The 20,178-nt window shown below is 26.8% G+C and overlaps 2 protein-coding genes and 1 non-coding gene across 3 annotated transcripts; 2 read left to right on the plus strand and 1 right to left on the minus strand.

Annotated features, from left to right (window-relative positions):
* Window positions 1-4,060: 4,060 nt before the first annotated feature.
* On the plus strand, window positions 4,061-8,476 carry LOC145829891 (large ribosomal subunit protein eL8-like). The gene is made up of 8 exons (XM_082937804.1): window positions 4,061-4,105; window positions 4,509-4,629; window positions 6,404-6,553; window positions 7,122-7,209; window positions 7,392-7,524; window positions 7,739-7,869; window positions 8,061-8,130; window positions 8,318-8,476. Exons 1-8 carry the CDS (start codon window positions 4,103-4,105, stop codon window positions 8,426-8,428), a joined length of 807 nt encoding a protein of 268 aa, XP_082793930.1. The 5' UTR covers window positions 4,061-4,102; the 3' UTR covers window positions 8,429-8,476.
* LOC145849294 (small nucleolar RNA SNORD24) lies at window positions 7,910-7,991 on the plus strand. The gene has a single exon (XR_014372338.1). It is a non-coding gene; the product is annotated as a small nucleolar RNA SNORD24 (small nucleolar RNA).
* A 2,858-nt stretch (window positions 8,477-11,334) lies between the features above and the next one.
* Window positions 11,335-15,849, minus strand: LOC145838979 (potassium/sodium hyperpolarization-activated cyclic nucleotide-gated channel 2-like). Its single transcript, XM_082946599.1, has 11 exons — window positions 15,769-15,849; window positions 15,340-15,500; window positions 14,990-15,139; window positions 14,556-14,678; window positions 13,994-14,123; window positions 13,495-13,630; window positions 12,982-13,163; window positions 12,666-12,746; window positions 12,395-12,574; window positions 12,030-12,233; window positions 11,335-11,445 (listed from the first exon to the last, which is right to left on the minus strand). Exons 1-11 carry the CDS (start codon window positions 15,847-15,849, stop codon window positions 11,335-11,337), a joined length of 1,539 nt encoding a protein of 512 aa, XP_082802725.1.
* Between the last annotated feature and the right edge of the window lie 4,329 nt (window positions 15,850-20,178).

Raw genomic sequence — 20,178 nt, forward strand, 5'->3', positions numbered from 1 at the left:
ACTTATTCGCTACTTTATTTGGTGTAGTTTAGGGTTCCCAAAAGTGGGCGAAAAATAGAAAAGAGGGGGGACTTTTAGTAGTTAAGAGAGTAATGAGGCCATAATTTGAATTTTACAAGATACTCTAAAATTGATGATAATGAGCAAAAAAAAAGTTTTTAGGCGTCTTTCAGAGTAGTCTAAACTTTTACTAGACATTGTAGAGTTGATTATAAAGGGCATAAAAGGTTTTAGGCGTATCTAATGGGAGTTTTTTTTTTTAATCAGTTCGGAGGGGGTCATAGCCCTTTATAGGTTTGAGTAGTTATGTATACAATATAAGGTCTATTTTTATTTAAGTACAGTAATTTGACAAATTAAACCCTGGTAAAAATTTCAAAACATGGTAGGTTTAAAATAAAGCTAAATTAATGTTGTTTAAACCTATTTTTATCTGCTATTGGTACAAGTTAAATTTTTTGAAAATCTTTACATATTTTACTATGTAAATAACAAGCTAATGTTAAACCTAAAACATTTTAAAATGTAATTAAAAAGACATAATGTTTAACTGGTATTTTAAGAAGCTGAAAGTGACTAATATTTTTAATAAAATCTTGAAATTACTATTTTTGAGTTCAAGCTAGTTGTAATTAAGCGCTTAAAAAGTTGTGCCATTTGGAATTGTTTCAACATTTAACTACTAAATAAATTCTGCTTGAATTTATATCGTAAATAGTAGTTAAATCACCTATCATATCTAATACTACAATTTATTAGTACACCAATACAAAAAACTTAAAACAAAATTTTAAAGTTGCATAAGAATGATTAACTTATACTTTTTATACTTAAACACAAAAGTAATTATAAACATGAAAATGTTTACTAGAATATAATATTTAATTTTAAAACGAAATTTGATAGTTCAAATACTTTTTAATGCTGGTTAAAATGTTATAATTTAAATGAAAGGTTAAGTTATTTTTTTTGTTTGACCATTTTACTTTTAGCCATTTCGATTGTATTTTCCATTCTTTTATTTTAGATTTTCTGTTGTAAAAATTAATTCGGCAACATAAAAGTTATTTAATCAGGTTTGTGTCGTAGGTAAACTAAAGTAATCAAACCTAAAACAAGATACTATTGAAAAGTTGTAAATACAAAAATTAACAAAATCTAGATAAGCAACAACTACTCTGAAATTAAAATATAAAATAAATCTGATAATAAAATAAGTTGTTGAAATGGTTGTGTTTTAAATAACTGTAGATTTTGTTCAAATTTAAAATATAGGTTTGTCTAGAACAGGGTTTCTCAATTTTTTTTTTCAAATGACCGCTTTTAAAGAAAATAAAAAATTTTATGGCCCCTTCAATAAGATTACTCAAAAAACTACCATTAAAAACACCTAAAACTTTTTTTTTCCTCTTTATCGACAACTCCAGAATATCAAGTGTAAGTTTCAAATTATGAGCTCATGGCTCCCTGTGGCTCCTTAACTGCACATGGTCCCCTCTTTTGCCCCTTTGCTGCTCATGGCCCGCTGAGTATCTATCATGGCCCACTTTGGGAAACCGTGATCTAGCTAAAGTATTAAACTAATGATATTTTTGCACGAAATAAATACTAAAAGGTTCTTATTCATTTGATGTTTTTATTTTTATGATATAAAATCTACTTATCAAAACTATGTTTTAATTAAATACAAATACTATAAATAAGTTTTTTTAAGAAACAACACAAACAAGAATATAATTAAACTTAAAACAATCTGTAAACTACTCAAACTTAATCAAAATTTTTACTTTAAACAAAAACTTTTTTTTATATATAGACATAAAAGTTATAAAGTGTTAAATTTTAACATATTTAACATTAGCAAAAATAAGTTACTAGACTAATTTAATTTATTTGAATATTTTGCCTGCTTCATAAAAACTATTTCTTCTATTACTATTTCTATGTAAAAATCATATGTTAAATTTTTAATTAAAAGTAATGCTTTTGCTGTATATGTACTAATAATTTAATTAAAAAAATATCTTTATATATAGTTTGCTAAACGACAAATAAAAGTGCTCAAAAAAGTTTGATTCAAGGACCTGGTGTACAAAGAAACATTTCGGTTATTGAGTTATACACTATTTGGGTGCCTTTTAACGTCTTGTCTAGGACCTATAGTTATACTTTAAAATTTATTATTACTAATAAAATAGACTATCAGCTTGTGCCGGTTTCCAATTTTCCATATATTATTTTACAATTTATTATTTTAAGTAATAGTTAAAAAAAATAATAGTAGAACCTTAAAGTGTAGTAATGGATTTAAATATTAGTATCACGAACCTTGATACCCTTTCTTTTTTATACAAAGGATTTGACATTCATTCCTAAAAATGAGAAGGGTTGAACCTGTGAGCAGCAAACTCTAGGCGCTTTTGATTAATTAAAATTTTACTTATTCGTATTTTATTTAATAAAATATTTTTTAAATATTTGGGTAAGAATTAAGATAAACAATAGGTAAAAGTTGTTAAGGATGTAGGGATTAAAATATTTTTAATGTATTGCTGTATTTACCTCATTTGTATAAAACTATAAACTGAAGAATTTTAAAAACCTTACTACTGCAGCTGATCCCGGCTGAACCGAACTACTTCGCACAAATTAAATTATACTCAAGACTTTTGAAGTCTTGAGTCAAGAGTAGTTAATTTTTTTAGTACAATTTGTTGACACCATTTTTATGGCTTTTGAAATATTTCAGTCAAGAATTGTTTCTAAATGGATTGTTGCTGTTTTTTGTCATTTACTTAAAATATTTTGTAATTATTTGAAAGAATCTATTTGAAAAGGTAACTTTTTTATTAAATTTTTAGCCACAATTCGTTTCGAACACTATCATTCTTAATAGTATAACTAATCACCAGGGCTAATTATGTACACATTTTTTGTTTAGCATTTAAGAAAGTATTTTTTTATGGTTTTATGACGTATACTTATACTTTGTTGCATCTTAAAATACTATACAGCTTTCTGAGATATAATTTAAATCAGTTATAAATTTTGGCTTAAAATTAGTTTAGAACTACCAAGATGTTCTATAGCTATCTAAATTTCTAAAAATTGTTAAATTTTATTTTTAAGCTAAAAACTAATTTTCGATTTAAAAATATTAAAATTTTCGAAATTAATTGAGCATGAAGTTTTTAATTACAAAATATAATAATCATTAAAAGTTTTGAACTCTTTATTTCTGGCAGCCTTAGTTAAAATGGCTTTTAAACCATTACTAATCTAGTAAATATATTTTCAAAATTAATAGTAGGAAAAAAAAACTTTTTTTTTTCTTAACAGTATTTTTATATAAAACTTTTGATCAAAAATAATTAAAAAATATAAAACTACTTTTAAGTTCGAACAAAACTAAGTTACTAACTAGAACAATCTATAGGCAACTTCTCAAATTTAAGAACAATATCTTGATTTATTGTAATTTTTTTAGCTTTTATTTTGATTAAATTACATTAACTTTTTAATCTAGTTATGCTAGAGCTAGACCTTTAAGTTTGCTACGGTAGAGGCATGAGAAAAATAGGTTGGTTTTGCATAGTGGTATTTTTATTACACATTTAAATTATAAAAGCTTTTACTTAATAAAAAAATACTGCTTTTAACTAGTATACACATATACAAAAACTTAGAGATCATAATAAGCTATTTTATCATACATAATTATACATACTTTTTTTCTAATTTGTGTTGCTATTTTATTGTCTCCGTAGATCTGTTCTTAAATTTATTTGAGAGCAGTGAAACGCCGTCAGTCGGAATAAAGTTTTAACTCAAAAACATCTGTGGTATATAAAATCCGATATTTTGCTTTAGATAAATCTGATTTTTCTTATCAAACAAGTTTAATGCTTTTTATTCAGCGTAAGCTTTTTAGCTTTTCAAAAATAAAAAGTTAGAACATTTTACTATTCTATTTGGTTTTGCTATTTTGGCTTTTATGCTTAAGTGTTCATGTTGAATCTTTATTGTGTTCATTCAAGCGTTTATTGAAGAAAGCCCACTGTTAGATTTTGTGACATCTCTTTCATTTTTGGAATTGTACACTATGGTAAGTTATATTAATGTTTTGAAATTACGAAATAATAAGATATACATTAATTTTTAGCCACATTAATTTTTGTAATGTTTATTTAAAAAAATTTTATGATATATTTAATGTAGCTTTATTATATGTAGTGTGTAATGACATCAGTTTATCAGATATTTTATATATAAATAAATTCTAATTCTATATATATATATTTATTATAAAAAAATAAACATTACAAAATTTTCAAAAACATTATATTAACAGTTCTATAGTGTAATTAATGTTTATAATAGTGTGTTTTTTCTAAAATAAAAAGATACAAAAATAATCAGCACTTCATTGTCTTAAAGGTAATAAGTTTCTCTACTAATATTAATCTATTGTCTCTACTTGATAAATGTAATGATTTTGTAAATTTCAGGTCAAGAAAACTAAAGGTAGAGGTAAGAAGGTTGCAGCCACCCCAGCTTTTGCCCGTAAAGCTGCTGCCAAGAAAGCTACCAACCCTTTGTTTGAAAAAAGGTCCAAGAACTTTGGAATTGGTTAGTAAAAATTACTAACCTACATTTTATATCTAAACATCAGATTGCAGTTTCTAGTATATGTCACAAGATTGATAACTGAAGTTAAAATTGGTTTACATATGCAAAATTTTCTTTAATAGTAGTGGTATATGTATAACATTAAATGAGGTTATTTATTACAATTAAAATTCTTGTTAATTTATCAGTATGTAGCTATAACTTTGACATTTATGTAAAAACTTTCAATAATCTTATACCATAAATATTATTATGTTTTATTTTAGAAACTTGCCATTTTGATAAATATTTGGTCAATAATAAAATGCAAGTTCTTGAGTTAAATTTTGTAAATCTTATTTAGTATTTTCAGTAAAATATGAAAACTTATGAAATCTTATTCAGAAAACTTGGAATTCCTTTAATTATATTGATATCTTAATGGTCACTATATTTTCAGTGTTCTATTACTTGAAATTGATTCATGTATATATTTTTTCAAACTATCAACAACTTTCAATAATGAAGAATTTTAACTCTAACTGGAAAATATAAGTTTACCTTCAATATTAGAAATGTTTACATATAAAGTCATCAAGCTGGAGAGTCCATTTTCTTATTATTATGTCTTGTGATTTTAGCTAAATAAAGAAAAACGTGTTACAACACTTGTAAAATTTTCCTACATGTATGAGTAGTATAATCATTTTCAAAAACATTTAATACACTTAGTAATCTTTTAATTTAAGTTATAATTAACATATTTCCACACATTTTTAACACAAAGTTTATTCCTGTGTTACATATTTTTGAGTTTTTTAAGTGTTTGTCATCAATGTTTACCTATAAATGTTTATTTGTCTGTAAACATTATATTGACTACAATATTATCTATTATCACAAGAAATTTATTATCAAGTTGTCTCATCTTAAATTTTTTTCTAAGTTTATGAATAAAATTATCTACAAATATATTGTTAGTTAAACTTAATTATGAACAACTAGCATTTTGGCTGTAAAAGTTTTAAAATAGAACAAATGTATATTACAGTGGAATATTGAGCCAATAAATATTAAGTTTTGTGTAAATTTCACCAATTTTAATTTTTAACTAAAATGTTAATATAATATTACTAAATTTTAAGAGAATAAAACAAATCATACATTATGAGAAAAACTTTCTCTTATAACACCATGTAAAGCTTATGTTTAAATATTATCTTAATTTTTAACTTAAATATTAATATAATATTACTAAGTTTGAAGAGCATAAAACAAATCATACATTATGAGAAAAACTTTCTCTTATAACACCATGTTAAAGCTTATGTTTAAATATAATAGCTGTCAGATATAGAGCTTAATAAATGAATTATGATGGTTGTTCTGAAATATTTTGAATTGTAGATATAATTGAAGTAAATAGTTGACAATGTTTCAAAATACAGTATCACATAATTTTATAATAATTATTAAGCTCCAATTTAGCAAAACTATGAAATATTTTAAATAGAATGTGTTAAAATTTTGTTATAATATACAGATTATTTAAAATTAATAAATTAATCAGCATGTTTATACCATTTTTATACCAAGTATATTATTTGTGAATTAGAACAGTTTACTAGATATAAAAAAACTGCAATCTGTGTTAAAAAGCATAAATGATTATAATTAGTTATCCCTGTCATACGCATGTCATGGTGAGAATCCGCATCGCAATGAAATGCTTTGTCGTTTTTATTTTAAGTTTTAAATTAAATGTTGAGAGCTAATCAGTCTGTTTAAATTTCAGGACAAGACATTCAACCAAAGAGGGACTTAAACCATTTTGTAAGATGGCCCAAGTACATTCGTCTCCAGAGGCAAAAAGCTGTTTTGCAGCGCCGTTTGAAGGTTCCTCCAGCAATCAACCAGTTCAACCAAGCTATCGACAAGCCCACTGGTATGTATTTACCCAATAAAATTTAATATATATTCTAAAGAAAGCTCAATAATAAATGATGATTACCCTGTGGTATTGAAAAAATTAATGAAAACAAACCCTTTTTCTGACAATTTTTCTGATATATTGAGCTTTAATTATTTTTTGGTAATAAATAAAAGTTATAAATTATAATTTTGTTGTGACAAGATAATCAAATCTCACTTTACCAAGAGACCTAATTTGTGGTTCATGACTGGTAATTTATGAGACCATAGACTACTACTTGATCAATGATTGGATTCAGGTCATGGATTTTATGCCATAGATCAGTAGTAAGTCAATGATTGGTTACAGCCATAAGACAATTATTTTATGTCTATGATTGGCTTTCAAGGCTATAGGGATAGACTAAATGTCTTCTTTTAAACCGAAGTTAAATTATCTTTTTTATTTCAACATCATAAAAAATCCCTATAGCCTTGATTGTCTTGAGTGATAGAACAAACAGCATTGTTAGAAATAACATTCTTGTTTGCATCTAGTCATCTTTAAAAGACACCGGATAGTGAGAAATAATTGCTAACAGCTGCCAGCCTTTTCCGCTTGTGCAAGAAATACCAACCTGAAAGCAAGATTGAGAAACGCAACAGATTGAGGGAACGTGCCGCAGCCAGGTAAATATTTGTTTATATTATTATTTTTTTGATTTTTAAAGAGCTACAATGATTATAATTAGTTATCCCTGTCTTACGCATGTCATGGTGAGAATCCGCATCGCAATGAGAAGCTCTTAAATTATTTGAAATTTTAAAAACTATTTTTTTTTTCATTTTTAACTAATAATAAACAACTATAGAGCTGAGGGAGAAGGTGACAAACCAACCAAGCGTCCACTTTTGTTGAGCTCCGGAGTCAACACTGTCACCAGACTCATTGAAAAGAAAAAGGCTTCTTTGGTCGTCATCGCCCACGATGTTGAACCAATTGAGGTAATTATCATCTAAGTACATAAATGCTTTCTCTCTTTTTAAATAGCAATGATGTTTTTATTACGAGGCATTTGTCTGAACATAAAATTTAACTGAAATGTTCTATTTTGGTAAAGTTTTCCCATTGATTAATTTCGTAACCTGATGCTAACATAATTCAACTAAAACTATTCTTTGTCTTCTTTATATACTAACAGCAAAAATAAATATTCAGATTGTCGTCTTCTTGCCAGCTCTTTGCCGCAAAATGGGAGTCCCATACTGCATTGTAAAAGGCAAAGCCCGCCTTGGAAAATTGGTTCACCGCAAGACCTGCACCTGTGTTGCTCTTACTGATGTCAACAAGTGAGTATTTTATTCTCTAGTTCTACTGCTGTAAACAAAAAGTATATGATGAATGAAATATTTGCTATTAAGAAAAACAAGGTTTTAATGCTGACATTATTTTCACCAAGATCGCTGAAACTTTTAAATTTAGAATATTTCATAATATTAATTAAAACAATTTCAATGTTATACATAATTTTATTTTGCAGTGATGACAAGAGTGCTCTTTCAAAACTCGTTGAAACCGTAGAGACCAACTACAACAACAGATTCGAAGAGGTAACTTAATTGTAGCTTATTATTATAAATATAAAGATATTTATGCCGAAAGTGATGAAAAGAATTTCTTCAACCGAATTATTAATGTAGAAACCGTTGACATTTCCTGATTTAGCTTAAACATTTTTAATTATATTTTCACATCTAAGTCCTTATTACACTTATTTATAACCTTAATATATTACAGATCCGCAAACACTGGGGAGGTGGTATCATGGGTAACAAATCCCAGGCCAAGATCGCAAAGGTCGAAAAACTCCGTCAAAAGGAACTTGAACAGAAAGCTAACCTTATGTAATTTTTCTTCGCTTTGCATAGTCAATAAACATTAGAAACAACAATAAAATGATGTATTTATTATTATTACGTGTGTAAGATACATTCTATCAGACAGAGCTCGTTAATATTTTAACTAGCTTCCCACTAAAATATTCTAATGCGTAAATCTTGATATTAGTTTTTAACTAAAATTATTATATGAATATATATAACAAATGATAGCAGGTGAATCAATAAAAATAAAAAGTAATAGACTAAAATATATTTTATAAATAAAAAACTTCAATTTGTGAAATATATATAATGCTAGTGAGATACAAGTAAGGGATAAAACTATGTCGCCTAAGGGGCAAGGTATGATCTATATATATATTTGACAGTATTCCTGACAATGAAGTTAGTAATATATCTTTATTTTTTGACAAGTTAAATCTGAATGAAAGATTAATTTTAAAGTCATCTTGGTTTAATTTAAGCACACTTGTTATATGCCTAAACTTGATTTCAAAACCATTAATATAATTGAAGCTTCTTAAACTTACGGATCAAGACCATTTAGGGTTGCCAAAAATACGGAATTTAACAATTTATGCAAAATAAACTTAAAAATTGAGAAAATGTAAAACGAACATTCGAAATCTCTAATATTTTTAAACATATTTGCTTGTAAAGTTGAGATAAAATCTTCCACAAAGACATTTTTTCATATTTGAATATGTTACGCTATTTGGACAGTTTCTCACCCCTAAATTTAGTATTATACTAAATTAGTTCGAAAATACGGAATATAACAATTTATGCAAGATAAACTTAAAAATTGAGAAAATGTAAAACGAACATTCGAAACCTCTAAAATTTTCAAACATATTTGCTTGTAAATTAAATTTGATAAAATCTTCCACAAAATCATTTTTTCATATTTGAATATGTTACGCTATTTGGACAGTTTTTTACCCCCAAGTTTAGTTTTATACTAAATTAGTTCGAAAAACTTGTTTTTGGAAAAACATTCAACAACCCTCTCTTTGTATTAGCTTTTTACGCTTTTAATCTACTATATGGGACCAATTAAATTAATGGAATCGTAGCATCTATATCCTAAATATCAGAACTAGGAAACTTTGTTCATCATCGTTTTTCCAAAATGGATAGTATCATTTTAAAATTAAGGACCTACTTTTAAGGAACTAAAGTATTGAAGACCTAACAGTTATTAAGTTTATAAAATTCATCTGAGACCTTTAATTTGACTAATCTAAAAGAAAAAACATTTAAAATTTAACATTGAAAAACTAGTTACATACAATTAGACATTCAAGTGCAAGGTTGTAAATCGAAAACAACTGATGACATGCTAATAAATTTCTAAAAACATTTGAGTTGTATTTCAGTGGGTAGGTGCAGGGTTGCCACTCGGTCAGGAAAAATTTAGAAAAATTACAAAAGTCAGGAAAAAATGGGGGGTTTTGAAAAAAAGTCAGGAAAAGTCAGGAAATTTGATAAAAAAAAAAAGAAAAAAAGTCAGATTTTGTCAGTTTAAATTTACAAAATGCCTTGTTTTCCAAAGCCTTCAAATGGTTAAAATTAATTAAAAGTCCTTTAAAGTCAGAAAAAATTTCCAAAATTTTCCTAGAAATTTACAATTCTTTTAGATTTAATTTTTAGTGCCTTCATCTGGTATAAATTAGTAAAATATACTTTTAAAACTGAAACATTTTTCTATTAACATATTGAACAGCTTTATATAGTTCCAAGTGTTAGATTATGTATTTTAGAATAAGTTTAATTTAAGATTTTGATTTAAAAAAGTCAGGAAATTTTACTCAGCTTGATCAGTGGCAACCATGTAGGTGTCAAGCAGCACGAAGAAACTTTTCCACAAAGAATTTCTTGCATGGGATAAAATTATTTTTTCTATTATCAGTCTGGACAGGACATTAAAAGGTACCAAATGGTGTGCGATTCATTAAAGAAAAGATTAAATGTACAGAAGATCTAAGGGCCAATTACTTGATTCAAGTGGGAGTTGATTGGGTTAGAACTTTTTCGCAAAGGAATACATTCGGGTGGGAATTGTGTACAAATAGAACTTTGTGTTTCCAATTAAAATTGTCTTTTTAAAGACAGTTACAAGTGGATTACAAACTTATTTTAGAAATATTTTAACTACTCATCTAATTTTCTATCTATAGCAAAATATCTTTTAAGCTTACTGTGAACAGGCGAAACACTTGAAAGCTTTTGAATTATAAAAATATTTATTGCGTAAGTAACTAAAATTAAAAGTTTTAATCAACAATATATCGATATTATATATTGAATCAATAATTTTCTTAAATTCAATCACAAAATAAGCAGCTCTTTAGCTCAAGAAGCTTTGTTAGTTGTTTAAAACCTGATTTAAAAAAAAATCTACTTCAATTTTGTGTAAGTAAACCGAAATTTTTCTTAACATTTTTAAAGATTAACAACAAAAACTAATGTTGTTTACAATATGTAAAGCAACTAATTATTCTTTTAAAATATCTTTTGTTTTTTTGTATTGCTATTATTACAAAAAAACATTTAGTAAAATCTTTGCAGAAGTTAAACAAAAATAGTTCTAATGTTTTTTCAGATATACTATTGTAAACTTTTATTTTATTAAGGACATGTATCAATACTAGTCAAAACATTGAAAAAAATTATCGTTAAATACTAACTTTCTAATGTTAGAAAAACTACCAAAACTAAAACTTAATTTTAACAATTCAAATAGAAAATATTTTATAATCATCACAGTTTTTTGTAAAACTACAACAACAGAAAATTGTTTGTTAGAAAACGAAGTTTAGTTTAAACTATATCAAAAAATGTCAGTTACGACTAAAATTTAATGCTAAAAGCTTAAAAACTAGATCAAACATTGAAAAATGTAAAAAAAGATTATGAAATATTCTGTTCGTTGTATTCTTGTATCAAGTCAAGTTCTTTCTGAATCAGCAACTCATGACTCTTTTTTGCTTGATGACCATCTTCAGGGTAATTTTCTACTGCCTTTTGAATAAGAATACATAAAAAGGTATCTCTTTTGATATATATATATATATATATATATATATATATATAAAATAAGGTTAATGTTTAAACGTAAACACTTTCAACTGAGCCCACTTGAAGGGCTTTTAAATAATTTATTTAAATGGCGATTTTAAAAATTCTGGAACATATTATTACGTCATACTGTTTTTTGTTTTTTTGCATAACTTTTGTATCTTTGTTTAGTACAGTGCTTTGTATTTTGAATTTAACTGGCTGATGATCAAAGCTTTATAAAAAATTAAGGCTTTGTGAAACATATGTTCCAGAATTTTTAAAATCGCCATTTAAATAAATTATATATATATATATATATATATGAGTAAAGTTTAATAACTTAAGGACAAAATTACTTTCTTATCCCAAAGACATCATTTTAAAGGATTTTTAAGCTTAAAATTAAAACAAAACTATTTAGATCTTTTTTTTTCATTTAGTTTTAAAAACAAAATAATTTCATTAGGATAATACAATTGTTAAACTTAATATATTGATATAACAAGACAAACTAGACAATAATACTTGATAAAAAAGCAACTAACTTTTATGAAGTTATCTCTATGCAATCGGTAGAGCTCAACCACCGACCTGGCAGTTACGCTTTCTTGAAGAACTGCTGTTTTGTCAAATAAGACATCTTGACAGAAGTATTGACCGTCGATATACCTTTCGCCTGTGCTAGTCTCTACTTCACCTCTTTTAATAAATATCAAATACATTGCTCTGTCACCCTCTTTAAGGAATACCTTTAGAAAGATTTTTTAGCAGAATAACTCAAATTTTTAAGTAATATAATCCAAACAGTTATTTATAATAAATCGCAAAAAAAAAAACAGATTCAACAACACAAACTAGAAAAGCAATTTCTAATTTATTTAAGTAAACAAGTCAAAATTTTAAAACTTACGTCACCAGTCAAGTAAACGCAAAACTCTAAATCTCCACCAATTTGTAGAAGAAAATTTTCGCTGACGTCATCAAAAATGTCCATGGATTTGAAGAAGCGAATTTTGTCGTAAATTATTATTTGCTTCCTTATCGGTGTGCTCATTTCGTTTAAAACTTGGCGCTCATCAAACACTCTATTCTGTAATTTATTCAAAAGCTTAGTTGTAATGAAAGTTGTAGATGTACCGTAGTTTTATCTATAAAGTTTAAATGAAAACAAATAAACAAACTCTGAATCGTATATCGTAGTACAACTCTATTCTGTTTCTTAATGTCCGAGGCAGACCTCTGAACTTCATGTACTCTCGAAGCTGTTATATAAAAAAGTAAAAGCGAGAAGTAAAGATCAAAGTTTAAATGTAATCATCACAGGAAGCTGCTTGGTATTTGATTATGTAACAAAATGATTATTTGTTAGTAGTTGCATATTTAATTTTACATCTCTTACTACTTTTACTTTGAATTATGAAAAGTTTGTCTTGTCAACTGCATCTACAGTTTTTGACACAGATAACAAATAAGCTTAAAAAAAGTATCTAAATTTACAGCAAACACTTCAACCAACACCTCGCTCATCTTGATCTGGTAGTCGATGCGCGACGAGCTGCTGTACTGCATGATGGCGACGATGCTGCCGGTGAAGAAGGCGAAGCAGGCGCACCCGGACGACATCGCCCACCACGACGCCCACAAGTCGTGCAAGTTCTCGGGCAGCAGCACGCTGAAACCTGAAATTGAGTTTTTGGTATGTGGAGCGTATATTTTACTATGCAATTGCAGCTTAAAGTAGGTTTAGAACTTGAATTAGAAGGTATAGAAATCAAAGTACTAAACGGATTGAATAAATTTACGTAAAAGAAAGTGCAAAGAAAAACAGTTGTATCTGAATTTAGTTATATTACTCGTTGTATATTAAACATGAAAGTATAAATTTCACAAAAAAAAATTAAGTTTAAAAAGTAATATTTTAATCATATCGTTAAAAAATAAACGGAAGATATATAATATTCTTGGCATAAAACACATACATTTATTAAACAGTTCTCTTTATTAACTGACCTAGTGCTATCATTTGACTGTAACTTTTATGCAAGCTCCACATGTAGGCATGAAACCAGGGGAAGTGTTCGTGGTGAATGTTCCGCACTTTCGGCCATGAATCATCTGGAAAGTCTGTGAAGTTTGGTACAGCCCACTGATGAATTTATTAAGTGCATATATAAACTGTCGTGCTTTACGTTAAATGAAAATACAGAACAATAATGTAAAATTTTGGTAAAAATTTTTAATTTTGAATAATTTGAAAAGTATTTTAGTTATTCAAAAAGACAAGTATGTATTACAACTACTAAGATATTAAAAAGGAAATTTAAAAATTTGCATAAATACAATTGTTCTTATAATTCTAATGCCAAACATGAAAAAAATAAAAGACTAAAAACAACTTTCAACAGTCATTTCAATTTTTTTTACAGAACAAACTAAAACAAAAACAAAAGCAGATACGAAGGATATTTGGAATTTTTGATAAAATCTATTAGCTAGTCTAATGAATGACCTGCAAGCATCCGTTCCAGTGAGAAACGCACCACAACCAAAACAGTGATGCAGATATTCTGATGGTGAGCCAAAGTGAATCTTTTGATAGGTTGAAAATCCTCTCAATTCGACCAACAACCGTCATTCGACTGTTATTGATGCAATTGTTTATTAATTAATTTTACTATCAATTGATAAAAAGTAAACATATTTTTAAAGCAAATGCGGCTAATAAAACCTCCATGACATAACTTACTGCGTTCTAGTTTATGCCTATTTAAGCTTTTTATATAACCAAAAACAGTAATAGTTTTTCTTTTTTTATCACTGGTAAAACGTTTATTTTAAATATTTATTTACTTTTGTTTTCAACTTTATAGTTTAAAATTTTATAAGTTTAACAATTTACTAAAAGTTTTGAACTTATACATTATATACAAATATTTGATGGACTATTTAGAAAAATTTGTTTTGAATTAATTTAATTTTTTAATGTTTGTATAAAATTACCAGTTAAAGCACAACTAACTAACCCTGAAACATTACGACTGACCCTAAAAACCATGAAAAGTTTCAAAAACCGCAAGCACTTGAGACCTCTGGAGGGCGGAAATTGTGGGTACCTCATGCATGCGACCCAAGTGGCGAATATGTCGGTCGGCAAGGCGGCTATCAGGTCGAGAAAGAAGGGAGTTTTCAAATATCTGAAATATTAAAAACTAAGATGTTGACTTTTCAAACTTACAGTACTCAATTGTACCACCAATATAAAGTGATTATAAAAATATCTCTCTACTTTTTCAAGTAAAAAAAGATGTTATAGTGCACAGTTCTTAAGCTTTATAAATTAAAAGCTAAACTGACAAACCTTTATGGTTAAAAAAGATTGTTATCTACGTTTTTAGGTAACAATAAATTTACATTGTAAATTTTTATTACACTTGATAGGGTACTGATATACCAAAATGCTGTATTTCCATATTAAAATATTGAAGCTAATTGTTCAAACTTTTACCTTTCTCTTATCTTTCTAGTGTCGAATACAATCCTGTCATCGTACGACTTGGTGTCAATGTAGCCGGTGAAAGTGCTCAGCAGCATGTCAAACAGCAGCCAGGCGTCGGTGAACAACTTGAAGTTCAAATTGCTGTACAAAGGCCTTTTCCTGTGAAAACAAATCACTATTTTCTGCCGCTTGTTTAAAACAATTTTTTTTTAGAAATGCATTTACTTCAAAAACAATCATGTAAATAGCTTAAAGAGTGCAGCTCACTATTTTTATAAATGTTTTTCAAGGTCAGATTTATTCTCACTGAAACTGGTAACAATCAAAATAGCAAATAGGCAATATCTAAATAAATTTACTTGGAAAAGGCGACATCTGCTGGAATGAACACGACATTGGCGTAGAAGAGGACGTGGACCATGAGGTCGGCGAAGAAGCGAAAATTGCTGTGGGGATGCACTATCCACGGTTGCACTCCCAGAATCCTTTCCTCTTCGTCGGGAAATTCAGGCTTGACTAACTAAAGTTGTATCAATTTTGTCGAATAGTTAAGATAGCAAGTAGTAAAAAAATATTTTTGGAAGATAAAATCATACGTTTTTGTACTTTTGTAATTTTATAATTAAAATAATCTGTTTTAATATGTTTTAAACGTTTTTGACATTAACATGTTTTGAATTGACAATTTTCACAAAAAGTTTAAATATGTTATGTTAAGTTGAACTTAAGACAAAAAACGAAGAGACACGTATATAGCTAATAAAACATTAATGTTGAAATTTATTTACAGTAACAGAGCTTCCAATTTTTCCCATTCCTCCGCACATTCCAGAGTACTGACAAGAGGGATGACTGTGAGACAAAGGCATGCTGTATTAAAGATTTTAAGTAAAAAAGGTTATACTTTTTTTTTCTGTTTTTTAAGTTGACGACCACAAAAAATAAGCTACTTGGTTTTATTTAGAAACTGTGTTTTTGTCGCACTTAATTTCATTCAAGTTGCAATGCATCTAAAACGATGACTAAGTCCTTTTATTCTAAACTGAGTTTTTAAAATGCGGTTTTTATTTATATTAGAGAAGCTTTGAATTTCAATGAGAAGTTATTACAAACAATCTTTAAAAATGTACGCCTTCTTTGTTAATTTTAAACACTATGATGATCTTAAAATTTGACAAAACAAAATAAAAATTATCTACTGATTCTTAGCAATCTTTTTTGATATAAACTAATTAAAATTTCATAATAAAAACAAAAAATAAACTATCAATTACGAAAAGTTATTTCTTACTAAGCATTTTCTGAAAAAAATCTCTTTATTTTTTAATTGTTGTAGTTAAGGAATTATAGGCTACTTACACGCTTGAGCTTTTTTTGTACTTAAACTTCATTAAACTTTTTACCGAAGGTTGTATACTAAATCCATTATTATCTTTACTAAAGTAAACTTCTTCAAGGACATCCCTTTTTTGATGGAATACACTGCTTTTTGGTTTTTCTTGTAGTGTAGACATTGGAAAGATTTAAAAATAAATACTTACGCAAAAATTATTTAATTTATGTTTTATAGTAACTTCAAGTCAATAAAAGTCTCGTAGAAACATATAAAATAATCAGTTTTTTTCTAAAAACTTTATTTTGGTTATAATATGAAGCATATTTGACAAAAATACTTTAAAATTGCGTCATAATACCTTTGGAGACATTAGTATAAAAGATCAGAGTAAAAGTATTATTAAAATTTAGAAAATTAAACTAAAAAATTAAATATCGAATTATTTTTCAGAAATTTTTATATAGTTTTAAGGATATTAAGACTAAATAAAACTGATAGATGTTTTAATATTTTCATTTTACCATTTTCTGTTAAAAGTTTAGCACCTGCTTAATACAAACTATTTGTTAATTTAAGAATGTTTGAAATCTTAAATAAATGTTAATCAGATTAAATAGTGTTAATTCAATTACTAATTTATTTATTTAGTGCAACTTATTTTCATGTAGACGTTTCGAATGTCAGAGTTTAAATTACTAAGCTTACGCTTTTTAATTTTATTTAATCACAGAAAATGAGGTAGATGATAAATAAAATAAGTAAATTTAGGTACTTTTAGATAAAAATAAACATTTAATTTTATATATTTTTGGTAGAGTGATGATATTTTAAAGGTTTTGACTAAGTCTTCTAGTGACTAAAACTACAGCGAACATTTTTATTTTTTTATTTTTGATCGCGACCATTGAATTCCTGCCAAAACCCTGAATATGGGGGACGGTTTTTTTGACCATAGGGGTTAATATGAAAATGACTTTGGAAAACCCTGCAACTTATCGTAGAGACTGTCTAAAAGTTTATACTTTAACAATAACTACCTCGTTTTACAAAATGTTGCAATAAAAATAAAAACTTACAAACATAAAAAAAGGCTAAGAAATAATTTCAGCAACAACGTTTTGATTTAAAATCTAGTTAGTTTTTTTTATTTGGATTCTTTGAAATTTGCTAAACCAAACTATCTTATTTAAGGAAGTCAATTTCAGCACTTTATTTTTTTAAGTATGCAAGCCTAATTTCAATTGCTAACTGGCGAAAAAATACACTGTTTTGGTTTAAACTTATGAATTTGTAGGAATGTTTAAAATTTTTAAGTTCCTTTTGCCATGAATTAATTTTAAATATTGTATGAAAAACAAATAGAAATCGTTAATGATAAATTCACAAGTATTGTAGATGTCATTGACAAAAAGTTATTTTTATTTAAAGTATATTGAAAAGTTTCTCAAAATTATCTAGTCGACTTTTAAAACAACTTAACGAAAAATTAATTTTTAGTGCTCTTTTGATGTTTTACTTTCTTTTTCTTACAAACTTATATGAAACATATTCTGTCAGGTAATTGTAGATCAGATATCTTATATGTAAAATCAAAGGACGACTAAGTAGTTAATAAAATAACTATTAACTTCTTCAACCCTTTGATATCTCTTAAAGAAACAGCTTTTTGCTGGTACGTTTAAATCTATCTCTGAAAATCTAATACAAGTCGTTAGTGTGCAAAACAAAAACAGTTTTTTATTTATTTCCGATATGCTTCGATTTAACTTTTACTAGATTTACAATGTTTGTACCAGATGTCCTTAAAAGTTTCTTAATATTTTTTAAACGAATAACTAAGATGCTTAAAAATTTTGAATGGACATTTTAATTTAAAATTTATCATTAAATATAAAAGTTTTCTAACATAGCTTTCTAATTAAAAAAAAAAACGTGCTTTAACTGATTCTTCACACGTTATAATGAGTAAACATTTTGTTTATTTTTACTTGTAACCTTTTTTTTTGAGTCTTAGGATATATACTGCTGAAATAACTCTAAACACAGTATTAACTTTACGATAAGCTAAGATCTGAAACCAGATTTTTAAAACAGAAAATGTTTTTAGCCTATCTTGACATTTTCAAACAATTTGGTTACTACTGTTGGGTTTTCAAATAAATAACTAATTAGCAATTCTTAAACATAGAATGAAAACCAAAAAATTGAGTAAAATTTAGAACAAACTCTGACGTTTAAAAGCTATTGACACGGCTGAATATTAAAACTCAAAACATTTACACTCAAAGCTTGACTGGCCAAAGAAAACAAAAATCTTGATAAACTGAGTTACGAATACAAATTACAAATAGTAAAGCCTCTAATGCCTTTACTACTTTTAATCTAAACTTAAAACCAAAATAACTTATCAAAACATTACAAAACAGCAAAAGCTGTTAAAAAAAGGTAGCTCTAATCAATTTTGTTGACTGAAGGAGTTTTAAAAAACTAAATAAGCTTTAATTAGATTAGATTTTTAGCTTGTTTAATTGATAGCTTCTAACTGTCTACTCGTCCAAACATATACATTTTTTTTTTTGTTTTAAAATTTTTTTTATTAGAAATAGTTTATTCAGGAACAGCAGCTCAAAACCTAAGCTACTGATGTTTTTTTCTTGAATATATTGTTTTGAAACAAAAAGTTATTTATATCGGTTAAAAACTTTAAATTTAATTTAGACTATATATGAAACAGCTTGATTAGAAATAAATACTTAGTTAAGATAAGTATATATTGAAATTTTTACGAACATGCAGCAAAAATATCTTGTCCTAGGCATGGCGTTAAACTGTTCTGTTGTATGACTCAATAATCGATAGGTTTTGTGTACACCAGGTACTTGGACCAAACCTTTTCAGCGTATTTTTTTGTCGTTCAATAAACAATATATATATCTTTAAAAAAAGTATATGAATTTAAAATTTATTATTATATATGCTGCTGTTAACGCATTCCATATCAGGTTTTTGTTACAACTTTAGCTATAAAGGTAGAGTGCTGAAATATAATATTTTAAGATAATATAAACTTCTTATGTTATATGTTTCCTATTTGTACAAATAAAGGGTCTTATAAAATGCCAAAACATTCCCGAACAATATAATCTAAAAGTTTTCAAAATAGGCTAAAATACATACTCACATTAGTTTTATATTGTTATTGGAATTATCTAAACCTTAAAAGTATTTTATTATATAATATGGAGCAACATTCAAAACTTTCATTTCATTTAGTAAGCTTTTAAACAAGAGTTTTACTTTTTATTTGTTTTCATTTGTTTTGTTAGTTTATTGAAAGAGTTCATAAAACAGCAACATAAATAGTACTGACTTAAAAAAAATTAACTAGTTATTTATAATACTAATTATTATACTGTCGTGGACTAGACATTAAAAGGTATCCAAGTGATGTGCGACTCGATAAGCGAAAGGATTCACCAGGTCCTAGGACAAAATATTTTGAACGCTTTTTTTTGTCGTTGAATTAAAATTACATATAAATTAATAAATTAAACTACAGTTTGAAAAATATTTTTAATATTCTAGTATTTAACAAAGTTTTAAAAACTGCTTAAATAACAATATTCTAAATTGTCTTTTCTTAATTTTTGAAAATTGATTTTTTTATTTTCAAATCCTTGAGGCACTATCCAAACCAGAGGTTAATAGTGTTTTTTTATTCGAAATGAACCAGGCTAGAGCTAATGAAAAAATTGACACGAGCCATATTGTTGCTGGAAAAATAAATTTAAAAACTAAAGAGGAAGTTTAAAAGCAAAATTGTTATGAAACAATCCTATAATACGCCACACAGTAAACTAGC

The sequence above is a fragment of the Thalia democratica genome, chromosome 1 (genome assembly GCF_965202585.1).
Source record: "Thalia democratica chromosome 1, ktThaDemo2.hap1.1, whole genome shotgun sequence".
NCBI classification, from domain to species: Eukaryota; Metazoa; Chordata; class Thaliacea; order Salpida; family Salpidae; genus Thalia; species Thalia democratica.